Here is a 15,470-nt window from a genome sequence, read left to right as displayed (position 1 = left end):
AAAATAAAAATAATTTTTGTTAACTTATTTACTAAGACATACAATAAAAAATACATATGTATTTTTATTTTCTTCCTGTTATAATAATACCATCGTACTTTTGTTGAAACCACTTGATAGCATCTTCTTTGGTAAGTCGATGTTGGAAGCCGACCTTACCGGTTTTTCTTCTTCTATGGGCTACGTTAAATCCTATAAATAGAACATATTTCATAATTTATGTTTATACTTATCCATATATAAATCATAAAGCTTTTAACTTTCACCTTTTTATTATATTTAAGAGATCTATTTTTTGTAGCTAATCTACATTTGTAAAATGAAATAAGTATGAAGTTTGAAGTTTAAACAAGAAAAAGTTTTTAGTATTCCAATAAGTGACAAAGAAGAGGCCTATAAGATATAAATATCTTAATGTTTAAAATGTAGTATCAATTAAGTAACACGTCCAGTAAAATGAAGTGGACATGGGTTGCAAATATGAAACATTTTTTCTAGCACATTTTAATAGACATCACTATAAAACAAGGATATCTATGAATTGCAAATAATGTGCAATATTATTTAAGATTTTCAATTTACAATTAAACTGTTATTATGACTAACCTGGACGTCCTAGTACAACGTAGAAATCTAAACCATAAATACCGATGCTGGGATCATATTTAATTCCCAAGTCAATGTGTTCCTGAATGCCAAAACCAAAGTTTCCAGTACCAGAGAAATTTTCTTTTCTCAACTCATATTCACGTACCTGTAAACAAATAATATATTAAGATTATAGTATAAATACAAATTGTATGAACAATAATTATAAAGATTCTTTAATTCACCTTCAAGCCACGTTCGAGGATCTCTTCAGCTTTAGCACCACGAACAGTACAATGCACAGCTATTTTTTCATTACGACGAATACCAAAGGATCGTACTGTATATCGTGCCTTAGAGAATACAGGTTGTTGACCAGTTAATTGTTCCAACACCTATTATAAAAAGGTATGTTAATTTCAAATATTTAATTGCCACATAAAATATTTCAATTAATAAAATAAAATAAAAATATGCTTATATCATAATGTAATATTTACCTTAGCTGCACGTGTCAAGCGATCACCAGATTCGCCCACACAAATATTTAAACATAATTTGCGGATTCGTACTTCCCGCATTATATTTTTCGATGCATCTTTTGGCTCTTTTTTTACCTTTTTAACGGTTTTTTCAGTCTTCTTTTCGATTTTTTTCTCAATCTTCTTTTCGGACGCTTTCTTTGAGTCCTACAATTATTATTTTTAATATTAATATCAAGTATTTATATCAATTACATTAATATTTACATGAATTATAAATTTACGAGTCAACATTTTTAGTTCAATACTTTTTGTTCAGTGTTAACAAGTATAGTTTGTAAATAATACTTTTAATAAATTACTTATGCATATTAAATAAATCTGACATATTACGCATATTAATAATCTATCAAACAAATGTTCTTAAAAAATAGCTATCACATTGCTATATGATATTTATATTTATGAGACAATAAAAATTATTTGTTGCAACAAAAATATTAAAAATAATCATCGTAGAAAAGAAATGTTCCTATTAACAATATATATTTTTAATCCTCTTATATAGTTTTGAAGACATTTCCATTACATAAATAAAAATTAATAGGATATAAGCAATATTATTATTAATTAGAATATTATTAAATTTAAACAATATTATTAAATTTATAAATGTATAAATAATGGCTAAACTAATTACACCAGAAAATACTTATGTTGACATTTACTTGAGAACCAAATTGATCTAATCTATAATAAACTAAAAATCACAAAACTAGTGAATTAAAACAAAATATATCATACAGCTAATTTATCATATAAACGTATTCATTTGGCAAGCAAGTTAAATAGTTTTACCGGTTTGAAATCGTCTAACGTCTAAGAATAGGCGTGCGCTCTCACCTGTCTGCCATAGCGAGTTTTATACACCAATATTTCAATAAAAAAAAAATAGATATCACCAATAGCGCATAATTTTGTCAATTATATTTTTAGATAATGATATTTAACAGAACTTAATGATGCAAAGGATATATGCAGATTAAAAAGATTCTTTGAAACAAGGAACGCATACTCACCGCCATGTTGAGAAATCAAGGACCGCAAAAACCAAAGTTTCACATAGGCCTGTTCTACAATGAGTCGTGTGTCGCTGGCGTGGATGTGGGCCGTAAGATAGGCCGACACAATCAAGTATTCTCCCCACATTCGTCTGTGATTGGTCAATTCTTGTGGCTTGCGGCTTGCGACGTCACATGCAACGCATTGTAGAACAGGCCATAGAGGAGCTATAGACTGCGTTCCGATATTTACTGCAAGTATTGAAAATCTATAATATACGTGACCTGAACTATATATTTTCAGTACTGGCAGTGAATATCAGAATGCAGCCATAGTGTTGTTTAGAGCCCATCCAGACAAACTTGCATAGTAGCATAATTATAATGCATAAGAAAAATTATCCAATCGCATTTCTATCATAAAGAGACATGTAAAATGCGATTGGATAATTTTCCTTATGCTAGTTTGTCTGGATAGGCCCTTAGAGTGCGTTCAAAACACACTATGGATATATTTCAAACGGTGATAGTTTGGCTTATTTCTTTTTTTACATGTTGGCTGCCATATAACTAAACCGAGAAGTGTTCCGAACCCATCATAACTCGCAAAGATGTCGAAGATGTTTCATTTGGAAATTCAAGACCGTAGTAATTCAGGATATTTTTGTTTCTGCTTAATTAAAAACTTTTCTGTGTATGAAAGTTCTGAAAATATTAATTATGACAAAAATTTTATTACTACAATAATATTATTATAATATTTATCATTATGAGCTAAATAGTAAATATCTTTTGTTTCTACAAAATTATATATTTTATTACTACGGTCTTGAATTTCCAAATAATGCTGGATTCAGATACAGCTCTTTTTGGAAAAGCTATACGCTCATTGGATATCGCGCATCGCGTGTCGCGTCATCGCGCTGGTCTGAATCCAGCATAATAATACTGGACTAACGTGCACTGCCACAATACGCCTATAAGCAGAAACGTGAACGGAATAGCATGATGACAGAGAGTCATCTCTTTCTTTCTAACCATTCTGCTCATGCGCATAGCAGCTAAAATTTTTACAATACATTCATACTCAAAAGTTAAATTTTTGTGTATGTGTTAAAGTTAAGTTTTTTTGCACATATTGTCTCAAAGTAAACATTACAAGAATAATTTTATCTAATGCATTTTATTTTATTTATTCTATTTTATTTGTATAGCGTGTCGGAGAGTCAAATTTGAGACGTTGTAATTATAACAAATAAATAAAGATATTTTGTCACTCGGTCGAATTTAATAATAATATATTCTACAGACCTCACACTTTCGAAATATGGCAAAATCTGAATTTTGTTACTCCAGCCTTTAGCAGCTAGGAAATCGTCGAAATTTCAAAGTTGAGAGGGGCCAGCTATTAAGCTGGACTACTCATAATAAAAAATATATATAAAAATATATTCCGCCCAGCGATCATCGTTGCTAGGCGCGCGAGGAATTGTTTTCTTCAATATATTAGCTATAACTATCACTTGAAGAAAAAAAATTCTTCGCGCGCCTAACAACGATGGGCGGGAATATCTTATCGCGCGCTTGCATTTGCCAGTGGGCCAATACGGACTAATACGATGATTTTTAAGAATTAATAACTCGTTAACTATTGCGAAAATTGCAAAATGGTAAAGGACTTTTCGACTGAATTTAGCCCGCTCTATCTACACCCGAAAATAGTCCTCCATAGCTGTGGAATATCCTGTATATTAATTATGTATATGAAAATGATTAAAATCATTTTTTTTATATTTCTATTCTTATTATTTTCTTTTTTTTTTTTTTTTTATGTAATCGAGTTTCTTTATTTTAAATCGAAGACTAATCACGCGTACTACACAAAAAACGCGGTATTAATTATATTAGCTTTAAAAATTTTATATAATTTTATAAGATTTTATTACAAATTTCATATTTTATTAATGTTAAATGGCCCTCGTGATCGACACGATTGTATGACCGTCGTGCGCGCGTCGAACAAAGAATTTGCCGGCATAATTAGCCGATAATTGAAGGAGTATGCTTTCTTCCTTATCTCTGGCTATATATGGCCAGAAGTTCTGGCTACGTGACCAAATGGATAGATAGAGCAACGTGGCCAGGGGCAACGAAGGATAGATCCAACCTGACCTGAAGAATCACAAAAGATTAGTCAATATGTATATTATACACACATCAATATAAAAACATTTTATTAGCAATAAACAATAATATAATTTATATACAGTTAAATGTAAAACATATGGGACGTTCCTTATATTTTTAATAGGAAATCCAATAACACAATCCAATAACATGGTTATTTAATGTATATTTTTAATCCTACGACTCATAATAAACTTTAATAATTATGATTAATCCGTTAATAATACATTCACTTGTGTAAGAAGATTTCAAGAATTTTTACATTTAATTGCGTTTTTCTTATTTTTATATTAATAAATTTTAAGAAAAATATTTCAATATACATTTTTCATTGTTAGTTTAATTTGTATTAAAATCAATTTTAATAATACATTTAAATATATAACAGCAAAAAATTAATTGTGATCTGAATTTAGTTCAAAATAATGATATGTTATATTTATATTTCCCACTACTTATTATGATGTCCTTTATACGCATCGATGTTTGTTGGCACAATCATCATTTTGTAACGAGCTGTCGAAGCAGAGAGATCGTGATTCAGAAAATATCATTTTCTATCACTTATAATGGTAAATACAATTTGAACCAATTATTATAACCATTTTAAATATCTATTAACCTACAGTTTTAATAAATTGAATCAATAAAATAATATGTATATATATATATATATATATATTTTATAAATATAATCTTTTTACAAATGTAGAAGTATTCCAAAACAAGTATAGTTTACATGAAATTCCTCTTTTAAAATTATTATTAACGTTAAAAGTCTTTCTTAAGATAAGAAGTATCATTTCACTTCGTTATAAATGTGGCGATATAATAAATATATAATATTAGTAAACTATAATTAATATAATATTAGTTCTTATAATATTAGTAAACGATTCTATTTCTATTTTTTTCTCGATGTAGTACATAATGAAAGGAACGTTTAATCGATATCAAAAATTTGCATACTGAATTTGAGAATCGATACGTTACAAGTCTGCTAAAAATAATGGCGCGTAGTGGATTATATTACTATTGTAATTTAATTTATTATATATATAGATATTTAGAACTTAAGGTACTGCTTCTGAAGAGAGGCTGTGACCTTTTTAATTGTGTTTAATTCTTTATTGTGCTAAAAAATCCATCAATATAAAAACATATACTTATGGTTTTATAGTTTTGCAGAAGTCAAATTTATAAGATATAATTTTACTTCATATTTTTGTTTCTTGTAAAAAATACATTATTGTAAATGAAAAATTTGTTTAGATGAATATTATGGAATTAATAAAATTGTTACTATATGGAAGTTTAATATTAAGTTACGTTACGGCTCTTTATCAACATAAAGAAAATGTATTCGACAAACATACAATAAGTAACAAGCAAACAGACAGACCAAAAACAACTAGGAGAACTAGGAGATCAGAAAAAACAGAAATCATATCCAACGATACACACGCTCACATAATGTCTACAACGTATAATGAACATGTTAAATCAGTACTTATCAATTTTCGTTTGCCTGATTTTATAATACCAAAAGAATACAAAATTGATTTAAGATTAAATACAGAAGAGGATAGCTTCTCTGGAATGAGTAACATTACCATTCTGATTAATAAAACTACACAAAATATAAACCTGCATTCAGCAAATTTAGAAATAACTAGTTGCATGTTAACTGATATTATTGATGGAGAAATAAAAATGTATGCGATAAGTAATCTTAACTATATACACGAACTACAAATTATCGTCTTGGATTTTATTGATACCCTATATCCAGGTGAATATAATTTGAGCATGAGCTATAAAGGTGTCATTGATAATGATGTCGGAGGATTTATCAAGATACCATATATAAATGCGACAGGACATAAAAAGTAAGTAAGAAAATACATATTATATTATGTAATAATAAAGAAAATTCCATTATTTATGTTCCTTAATTACTGAAAACTAATACTCATGCCTGATATCTAAAACCATTTATGCGAACATATTTATTACAATTGTTACAATTGTTATATAACAAAAGTTAAAAAAGTCTATTAACTATTAGAAATTCATCGTTTACAATGACTTACATTGCATGATAATGAAAGTTCGTTAAATATGTATAAAAGTAATGTCATGATATTTACAAAGTTTTGAAAGGAACTTTGGTTTTGTTACAAAATGTGTACTTAATGAATGTAAACATTCTGCAAAAAATTATGAACGTAATGATGTTTAAAATGATATTATTCCTTCTTTAAAAATGTTTTATTAAATAAATTCTATATAAATATTGCCCGCGTATATAAAATAGAATTTTTAATTCAAATCTTTTAACATTTATTCATGATCTATAGACATAACTGCCTATTAAAATAAGTATATAAATTGTAAAAAAGTAATAGAAGAAAAGGATTTGTCTTGTACTAATAAAATATAAAAAAATGTTAATTTTAAAATATATTTGCTCTCTTCTCATTTTTTATATTAATTTCCATTGCTATTAAAAAATAAAGAATTATCTCATTTCATAACACTAATAAACACTAATAAAATTAATTAAATATTTTAGATGGCTTATCGCAACAAGTAACTCAGTGATAGGAATGCGACGTCTCTTTCCATGTTGGGACGAACCGGGAATAAAAGCTAAATTTACCATTGCTATAAAATATCCTGAACATTACAATGTTTTTTCAAATACACCTTTTCTTCTCTCAACATTGACGATGACACGTTTTGTTACAACTCCTAAAATACCTACGTACCGTATAGCAATTTTGCTACTTGATAAAAATAATTATCTTCATATTTTTCCCAAACAAGAAAAAAATAAAATTATTCTCAAATCATGGAAAAGAGAATGGATAAAAATGCAATGGGATAAAATTTTTGAATTAATGGAAAATGTCACTGTTGAATCTATATCGCCACAAACAAAAAGATTTTTATTAGAAAATCAATACGCGATCGTAGGTTTGAGAGATGATAGCGTGGACAAATTGCAGTTCATACTTTACAGGTAGTATATGCATTTAAAGAAATTAATTTCTATATTTTTTATAATAAAACAATTGTAGAATAGAAACACGTTATAAATATTAGAATATATAATAGGCAGTGTTATTAATAGAAGATGGTGTATTGTGAATATTTGTGACATGGATATAACGATATCGTCGTTGTTGTTGTTTTCAGAGCTGAAGATATTATTTACTATAAAGAGATACATCCAATTGCACGCAGAATAGAGTTATCACGTATAATAGGACGTAAAATTGTAGGCCAATTGTTTGGTACTGCGGTTAGTCCATCATGGTGGTCTTACATGTGGTTGAACGAGGGTATTGCTACGTTGTTCGGCGTGTACATAATCAATCAGGTATTTCCTCATGTATGCGATAATACTTTTTAAGAAAACTAAATATAAGTTCTATTTGAAGACATACACGGAGAGAAAGAATATTCTTCCAATATTTTCAATGATATTTATGTTAAACGTAAAGAAATTTGTCGCATTCATGTAACATCTTTTATAAAAATTATTATTTATAATAATTTAATTATATTGTTAATGGTTATTAGTCAAATGATAATAAACTGATAATTAATAATTAATTATTCCGTGACTATACTTGTAATATCTAGACTATGCCAGATACTCGGATGTTGGATTTGTTTGTAGTCCAGACTCAACAAGAATCTCTCCGTCTAGACGATTCACAAGTTATGAATCCTCTTGATTCAGAAGTTAACAGTATCTCTGAAATTAATTCTCTCTTCTCTTTCACTTATTACATAAAAGGTATACAGTACTGGATAAATAAAATTAAAACAAAACATGTAAAATTATTTAAGATACCAAAAATAAGTTTTTCAATTTACGTATTTTTTTTTATTCACTAAAATAAATAAAGACATATTCTAAAACAAATATATTCCAAAAACATAGAAGTTTTTAATTAATTGTAGGCTTATCAAGATTTCTGAGAACTTTCATAAATTTAGCGTCGGTATAATTTCTTGCATGTTTGATCTCATAATGGTTATTTGTCGTAGCACCTTCTATATTGCGTATGCTCCATCATACAGTAGGTGATGAAATTTTTCAGAAAGGAATTAAAGCGTATATAAAAAGAGAGTAAGTATTTTCATGTCTTGGGTCTTTCCTTTCTTTTCCTTTCTGTCAAATGAATAATTTTTCATTTCTTCATTTTTCACATAATGTAAGGTTATATAATGTAAATAATGATTTGCCATATTCTATGCCTATATTCTTCACCATTTTTACGAAGTATGACAACTATATTACTACATATAAAATTATATTCTCAAATACTTTCTTACTTCTCGAAATAAGAAAAAAATAAGAAAAATTTAAATGTGTTAAAATAAGTAGGAAGTTTTTCTATCTAAAATTTGTTATTCGAAATAAATGACTAATCAGCAATAAAATTTATAATGTAATTATTTTTCAAATATATTGTCATATGTATTTTTGATTGTAGATTATAATGATAAAAATTAAAAACATTTTTATTATAAAATTTTTTTTATATAAATTTTTATTATAAAATTTTTATTATAAAATTTATCTATCTGTTATTCAATGATCCCTGATGATGAACTAAAATTCAATCAGTCTAATCGCTATTCAGACTTTGAGACATAAATTACACCGGAGATTTGCGCAAATAAAATCACGGGCATCTGTACCACAAGAACTAAACTGAGCGAATGATGCGAACTATGCGTGCCTTTTGACAGTATTATAAAAATTGTATAAATTTGTGTTTATGTTATACATACAGAGAATTATGTTTTTCCTCTGATAATGTCTCGATTACACAATATACATTGTGAATAGAACTAATTTTTATACATTAATTTTGTAAGGACGGGTAGTTTGGACGATTTTTGGACTGTAATGCAATCTGTCTATGATTCACAAACTATGGATTTGGAAAAAATTAATGTAAAAGGCTTGATGAATCCTTGGATACAAGAAAAGCAATATCCTATTCTTAATGTAACGGAAACCTTTGAAGGGACGCAAATTGTTATAGAAACCGCTTCCAAACCCTGGTACTGGACGGTACCATTAACAAATCAAGTGTATATAAATTTAAAACGAATTTTACCTAACTTTTGTTTAACCCGGGAACAAAAGCACTTTCTTGCAAAATATTATCCTGACTGTCTTGATAGTCAATTTATAATAATTAATCAGCAACAAACAGGTAAATAACGATCAAATACTTTAATGTGGAATATCATTAATTCATTTATTTTGTATTATGTACACTGTTAACTATAGAAAAGGAAAAATTTTTTACTTATTTCTATAACAGAGTTCTTAAATAAAACATATTTTAAAATTGACTTTAAAATTAAATTAAAATACATTTAAAGTAAATTAGAACTGCCTATTAAAGATTTTAATCTGGCTACAATTATTTTTTTGAAAATGAATTACATTTAACATATTTTGTTTAATAACCGTATTCACATTTTTGATGAAATTCTTGGACTAATTCTTTCTGACATGAAATATTTATGAAAAAAGATTAACTTTTCTAAAACTTTAATTTATTTCTACAAAACAAATTGTAGTTAGTAGTTATAAACATATAGTTATAAAAGTAGTTATAAATAGTTGTAAACAAATTGTCAACTAAATGTAAATGGTCTGCAGAATTCGACAATAAAATTCAATATTATATCAGTTCGTAAATATCAATTTCTTATTATTTATAATACAAGCTTAATTATTACCTAATGAAAGTATTTTTAATCACATTTAAAAATAAAAATAACATTTAATGATATTCCATCTCTACTTAACACCAATTACATTATAATTTAATACAATTTAATGATAATATTTATTAATAATATTTATTTATTATATGATAGGATATTACCGTGTATTTTATAATAGGGAAAGTTGGTTAAGAATTGTAAGTTATCTTAATTCTGAGAATTATACAAATATTAATGTCTTAAATCGTGCTCAAATCATCGACGATACGTTCCATTTATTAATATCAGGCGAATTAAATGTTTCTGTATTTTGGGAAGCCACAAGCTACCTAAAGTCGGAAACGGACTATGTAGCATGGTATCCTATGTTTAAAGCTGTTGAGCACATGTCATACATTCTACCGTATTATGATACCGAAAGTATAACCTTTAAGGTAAAAGCGATTTCAGCAAGGAAAATTTTATTGAACATAACAACTTATGTTGTTATGTTCAAAATATTGATATTTTATTTATAATAATCTAAATCTTTCTCTAAAAGATATAATGTAACTAATTGAGAAAAATAAAATTTGTTATGTGTCTACAAGATTCAGCTTAAAATTTTTTGAATAATTAATGTTATCTTTATGTTACTTCACAATATTTAGAGGAATCTACTAATGCAACTGGGTCCGCTTCTTAAAAAGATTGGGTACGAGGAAAAACCTAACGACGACAGTCTCATTAAATGTTTAAGACAAGAAGCTCTAAAATGGGCATGTGTTCTCGGTGATAGCGAATGCAAAAAACACGCTGAATTTAAATTGCAATGGCATTTGTCAAATACAACGTAATTATTAATTCTTCTGTTATAATATTTTTACAATATTTGCAATACACGTCCTACTTTAAATAAAAATGTAAAACTATAAATTATATTAATTTTGTGATAAAATGTTTCAGAGAAAATAAACTATTACCATGGTGGAGGGAATGGACGTTCTGTAATGGTTTATCTGTATCTAATATTTCTCTTGACCAACTATTTAAAGATTGGGATGCAATGTTGAAAATTAAAAATCTAAATGTGTTTAAAGTTGTCGCTTGCTATCATGATATTTCTAGTCTCGTGTCTTTGCTAAAAACGTTCAAAAATGATTACATATCTGCTTATACAGAAGATAATGCAAGGACAATCACTATTACTAAATACAATATTGATCTGTTTTATTATGTTATTCAGAGACATGCAAATGGCTTAATGAATAACATTTTATTAAACAATTTGGAAAAAATCAAACCTAAGTAATAACATGTTTTCACAAATTCTAAATTTTTAATGCAAATTTTTCATTTTAATGCAATTAAAATTTTATTACATTATTTTCTTGTATTACATTACATGCAAATTTTTTTTTAGAGAGATGAGTACAACCGCAGCATTAATTAATATTATAAATTATACCTATTCTAGTGAATCACTCTGTAAGGTAAGTTTTATTATGCATAATAATTCTTGTTCTTTTCTTTAAATTATGATTTTTTGATGATTTTTATGATTATATTTTATATGTCATAATGTTACAAAAATTTTACTTTAATGTTGTTGAGAATTTGTTGTTTAGGAAATCAGATGAATAACTTATAAATGTAACATAAGGAAAATAATACTCTATTTCTATTTATTTCATAAAAATCGGTAAAATGAATAATTTTTAATGTATATTTTTATTTCCTTTCAAACAACATAAAAATTTAAAAAATTATGTTATTTACACGAAAACAATAACGTCTGTATTTTCTAAAACTTGATATACTCTCACGTGTGATATAAAAGATCATTTATACTTCATGACACAAGTCTGTATGCAAGTAGCATTGTCAAAATAGGATAAAAAGTCCTGTATTTTTCGTATTTCCCAATTGCTAGTAAATCATTAATTAATAAAAATTCGTGAATATACATATGCTTAGGAGAGGAAGCCCTCCATTATTATTAGAAACGCTGCGAGATGTTTGAATATGTGCAAATAAGCGAATAGTGCATTATTTGTAGATCAAACTCCAAAACATCTCATTGTATACCTAACAATTGTAAATACGCGTAATATTGAACTGCCTCTCCAAATTCGCTCCTACCTTTTTATCAATCGATAACTTTTTATTAATTATAAAACTCGCGACGCGGTACGAATTCTTTTATTTATTATCAGTAAAATCGTTTTTATCTGCACATAAGCTCTCTGTCAATAATGATTAGATAGTCTGTAAAAAAATACATAAACGAATACACGTATAATACACAAGTAATGTTATAACATTATTATATAATATCATGTTTCATATTACAATTTTTTTTTAAATAAAATTATTAAATTTGCAAAATATATGCATATTTAACATGACCATGCTAATGTTGCAGGTATGGGAATGGATTCATAAGAATCTTACTAATTCATTACTTCAGTTCAATTACGAATACAAAATATATATGCGTCTCAGGAAACGATATGTTGGTACTATAAGTGAAGTATGTATGATGATCCATCCACTTTAGCTTGGATGGATTATATAAGATATAATGGATTATATAAGAGAAGGTTGCATTAAATTTATTCTGCTTTATGAGTCATCTTGATATTATTACCAGTACTAAAATTGTATCCGTAATTCGTGTCAAATATTATAGATTTTCAATACTGTTAGAGAAAATCGGAATACAATTTAGGATTTATCATTTTGTGAGTTGTGATTGGTTGTTAGAATAGATACATATCCGTATTCGCATCTTTCTTGCATTTATGTTAGACTAGATTACTTTAAAAAATATTATTAATATTATTATAAACTATTTTTATACATAGTTAATTTTATAATAATCATTAATAATACTATGATATACTAAGAAGCGTAAACGATGTCTGTAAATGTATGTAAATGCATATAATAAACGTCAAATAATACTAACGATTTTACATTAGTCTTATCTTTGACTAGTCCGCTAATCTTATTTCGAAATTGAATATGGCGCTTTACGAAAAGAATTACAAGATAGTTAACGAAGAATGGCATAAATATTGATAATTAATTCAAAATTTCAAATATTATAATTGGCACTGCAATCCCCAATATTTGAAATTTTATGAATACAATTGACAAAATGATTTAAATACTTGGACTATCCTTAGAGAATTTTAAAGTATTAATTTAAATAATTATTTATTGTTTATCTATCGTAAAGATAAGTTGTATTTTTAAATAAATTTAACATAGGAATCAGTAGCGTCATTATATATTTTAATTTATATTTATTAATATATTTTAATTTTAGATGCAATTCAGAAGCTATTCGAAGAACCGTAAAAATATTTCATTAAACTTCTGCAAAAATAAACAAATATGTATCAACATTTATTTGCTTTGAATAACGTAAAAATGTAAGATTATATACTATAAAAATTTCTGAAATATATAATAGAATCTTCTATTAACAATATTATTAAAAATTTTGAATTGAAGAACATTTAGACATTGTCTAAATGTTCTAAAAGTTGTAGACATTGTCTACAACTTTAAATTTACATCTGATGTGTGTGTGTGTGTGTGTGTGTGTGTGTGTGTGTGTGTGTGTGTGTGTGCGTGCGTGCGTGCGTGCGTGCGTGCGTGCGTGCGTGTGTGTGTGTGTATATATATATATATATATATATCAGGGTTGAGAAATAACGCATTACTTGTAATGTCGTTATCGATTTTCTTTTTTTTTTTTTTGTTTTGTAACAAATTGCTAATGGTACTTACTTTTTTTTTTAATGTAACGATTACGAGATGCTTTAGAATTAGTAATAACAGTAACGATAGTAATGGTAACTAGTTATTTTTTTTTTTACTTGGTAATGAGTAACGGTAACAAGTTATTTTAATAAAAATAATTTTTTCAACCCTAATATATATATATATATTATATATAAAATTATTGTAATATTTACAATTACTGGAATGATATAATCTTCAGGAAGAAGAAATTGATTCGCATGTTCAAGAATCCATTCTTCCAGATCTTTGATATGTTTGCTTTCCAATCAATTTGGTTTTCCCAGGTACCGACTTTGATATGGCATGGCTTAGATCGAACAAGATCATTTGAACTCTTTTAAGCTTGTCGATATATGAATGTTCAATCTTTCCATCACTGGCAAACTCCCTCGCTATGTAAGACGACAACTCGTCGGTTGCTCTGAGGGCATTGAAAATCATATCATCCTTTGGTTTCGTATGTGTCTGTGATTGTTAATCCGGAGTCACCATCTCGCGAGAACACCGCTACCTCGGCTACATTCGATGTCGTGGTACCGCTGCAACGATGTCATCTTCAGTAAATCAATAGTATATATTATTTCAATGTAACATTTTATTGTTATCATCCATTACATAGCACATCGCTTCTGTTGGCAAAGTTACGTATTACATGTCTCATGGTGCATTTTGAGGTTAATATTTAAACGCGTACCTGTGTCTTAAAGATATACACTGCACTCCGCTCTTGTATATGAAAGTAGACTTTTTCCACATGCTTCTGATCAATTCTATTTTTTTTTGCGCGTCAATAATTTCAGCTAGTGATAATAATTATCAACGTTTTTTTGTCGATCATCAATAACGCATTGATACGAAATTAACGAGCAACAAGACAGTTCGTAGTTACTTTGATAAAGGTAAATGAAAAGAGAAGTTCCATGCGTGGTATCACACGTAAAATCGAAGAATGTTTAACGCAGAATATAAAACGAGATAACAAATATACAATTACGACCGTGATGATTATATTTTCGAATTTATAACTCTCAAACGTGTTTTGTAATCCTTCGGCATACGATAATATCGACATATATATAACATATCGATAAAAATATATGACGCTTTGGAGCTATACGGCAACCCTATTCTTTTTAGCTGAAATTGTATCGTTCATCTTCTTTCTTCTATCTTGTAAGTGTCGGTCCACAATAGGTGATTTAAGCTTTAAGACGTAAGAAATTGACCAATTATAATCGAATATGAAAAGAATAATCGACTATGATTGGTTAATTTCTTACGACTTAAAGATTAAATACTTATTGTGGACCGATACTTACGTACGAAAAAAAAAAAAAAAAAAAAAAAAAGGAAAGATGTATAGAGCTTTGACTATAGCAGCCTTTACAATGCCACTTCAAGACGTAGATTTGAGAAATTGGCCAATCATAATCGCATTATAACTGCGAAGAATAGCTGACTATGATTGGTCAATTTCTTGAGTCTGCCTTAAGACTTCATTGTAGACACTGCATATAGACTTTTTCTTTTTTTTTTTTTTTTTTTTTTTAATTGAACTGTGTGTACTAGTTGGCAGTTTCTTCTTTCTTTA

The 15,470-nt window shown here is 27.5% G+C and overlaps 2 protein-coding genes and 1 pseudogene across 5 annotated transcripts; 1 reads left to right on the top strand and 2 right to left on the bottom strand.

Annotated features, from left to right (window-relative positions):
- Positions 1-13: 13 nt before the first annotated feature.
- Positions 14-2,301, bottom strand: LOC105424680 (large ribosomal subunit protein uL5). 2 transcript variants are annotated; one of them, XM_011635036.2, is made up of 5 exons: positions 2,150-2,301; positions 1,089-1,277; positions 834-983; positions 607-754; positions 14-192 (listed from the first exon to the last, which is right to left on the bottom strand). In XM_011635036.2, the coding sequence occupies exons 1-5, from the start codon at positions 2,153-2,155 to the stop codon at positions 65-67; spliced, it is 621 nt and encodes a 206-aa protein (XP_011633338.1). In that variant the 5' UTR covers positions 2,156-2,301; the 3' UTR covers positions 14-64. The 2 variants fall into 2 exon arrangements, with proteins under 2 accessions (XP_011633338.1, XP_088934641.1); XM_089078515.1 differs by lacking the exon at positions 2,150-2,301 and adding an exon at positions 1,929-1,951.
- Positions 2,302-4,297: 1,996 nt separating this feature from the next.
- Positions 4,298-13,033, top strand: LOC148936321 (aminopeptidase N-like). 2 transcript variants are annotated; one of them, XM_089078510.1, is made up of 12 exons: positions 4,298-4,890; positions 6,111-6,207; positions 6,894-7,343; positions 7,520-7,703; positions 7,970-8,126; positions 8,381-8,462; positions 9,218-9,561; positions 10,238-10,518; positions 10,735-10,916; positions 11,030-11,371; positions 11,487-11,556; positions 12,489-13,033. In XM_089078510.1, exons 1-12 carry the CDS (start codon positions 4,749-4,751, stop codon positions 12,621-12,623), a joined length of 2,466 nt encoding a protein of 821 aa, XP_088934636.1. In that variant the 5' UTR covers positions 4,298-4,748; the 3' UTR covers positions 12,624-13,033. The 2 variants fall into 2 exon arrangements, with proteins under 2 accessions (XP_088934636.1, XP_088934635.1); XM_089078509.1 differs by having other exon boundaries at positions 4,299-4,890; positions 5,591-6,207.
- Positions 13,034-13,815: 782 nt separating this feature from the next.
- LOC148936320 (corrinoid adenosyltransferase MMAB-like) lies at positions 13,816-14,685 on the bottom strand (annotated as a pseudogene). The gene is made up of 2 exons (XR_016139620.1): positions 14,574-14,685; positions 13,816-14,418 (listed from the first exon to the last, which is right to left on the bottom strand). The product of XR_016139620.1 is annotated as a corrinoid adenosyltransferase MMAB-like (transcript).
- Positions 14,686-15,470: the final 785 nt, after the last annotated feature.

This window comes from Pogonomyrmex barbatus, unplaced genomic scaffold, assembly GCF_055798465.1.
Source record: "Pogonomyrmex barbatus isolate J1 unplaced genomic scaffold, ASM5579846v1 scaffold23, whole genome shotgun sequence".
Lineage (NCBI taxonomy): Eukaryota > Metazoa > Arthropoda > Insecta > Hymenoptera > Formicidae > Pogonomyrmex > Pogonomyrmex barbatus.
Note: the sequence above shows the minus strand (reverse complement) of the source record. Positions and strands in the feature narration are given on the sequence as shown.

What these genes read in the sequence shown, in the direction of transcription:
- LOC105424680 (XM_011635036.2), bottom strand. An exon ending in GCTTGACACGTGCAGCTAAG is followed by an intron (nt 984 to 1,088) that starts GTAAATATTACA and finishes TTTTTATAATAG; the next exon opens with GTGTTGGAACAATTAACTGG. An exon ending in TCCTCGAACGTGGCTTGAAG is followed by an intron (nt 755 to 833) that starts GTGAATTAAAGA and finishes ATTTGTTTACAG; the next exon opens with GTACGTGAATATGAGTTGAG.
- LOC148936321 (XM_089078509.1), top strand. An exon ending in AATGCGACAGGACATAAAAA is followed by an intron (nt 6,208 to 6,893) that starts GTAAGTAAGAAA and finishes TAAATATTTTAG; the next exon opens with ATGGCTTATCGCAACAAGTA. An exon ending in TTGCAGTTCATACTTTACAG is followed by an intron (nt 7,344 to 7,519) that starts GTAGTATATGCA and finishes TGTTGTTTTCAG; the next exon opens with AGCTGAAGATATTATTTACT.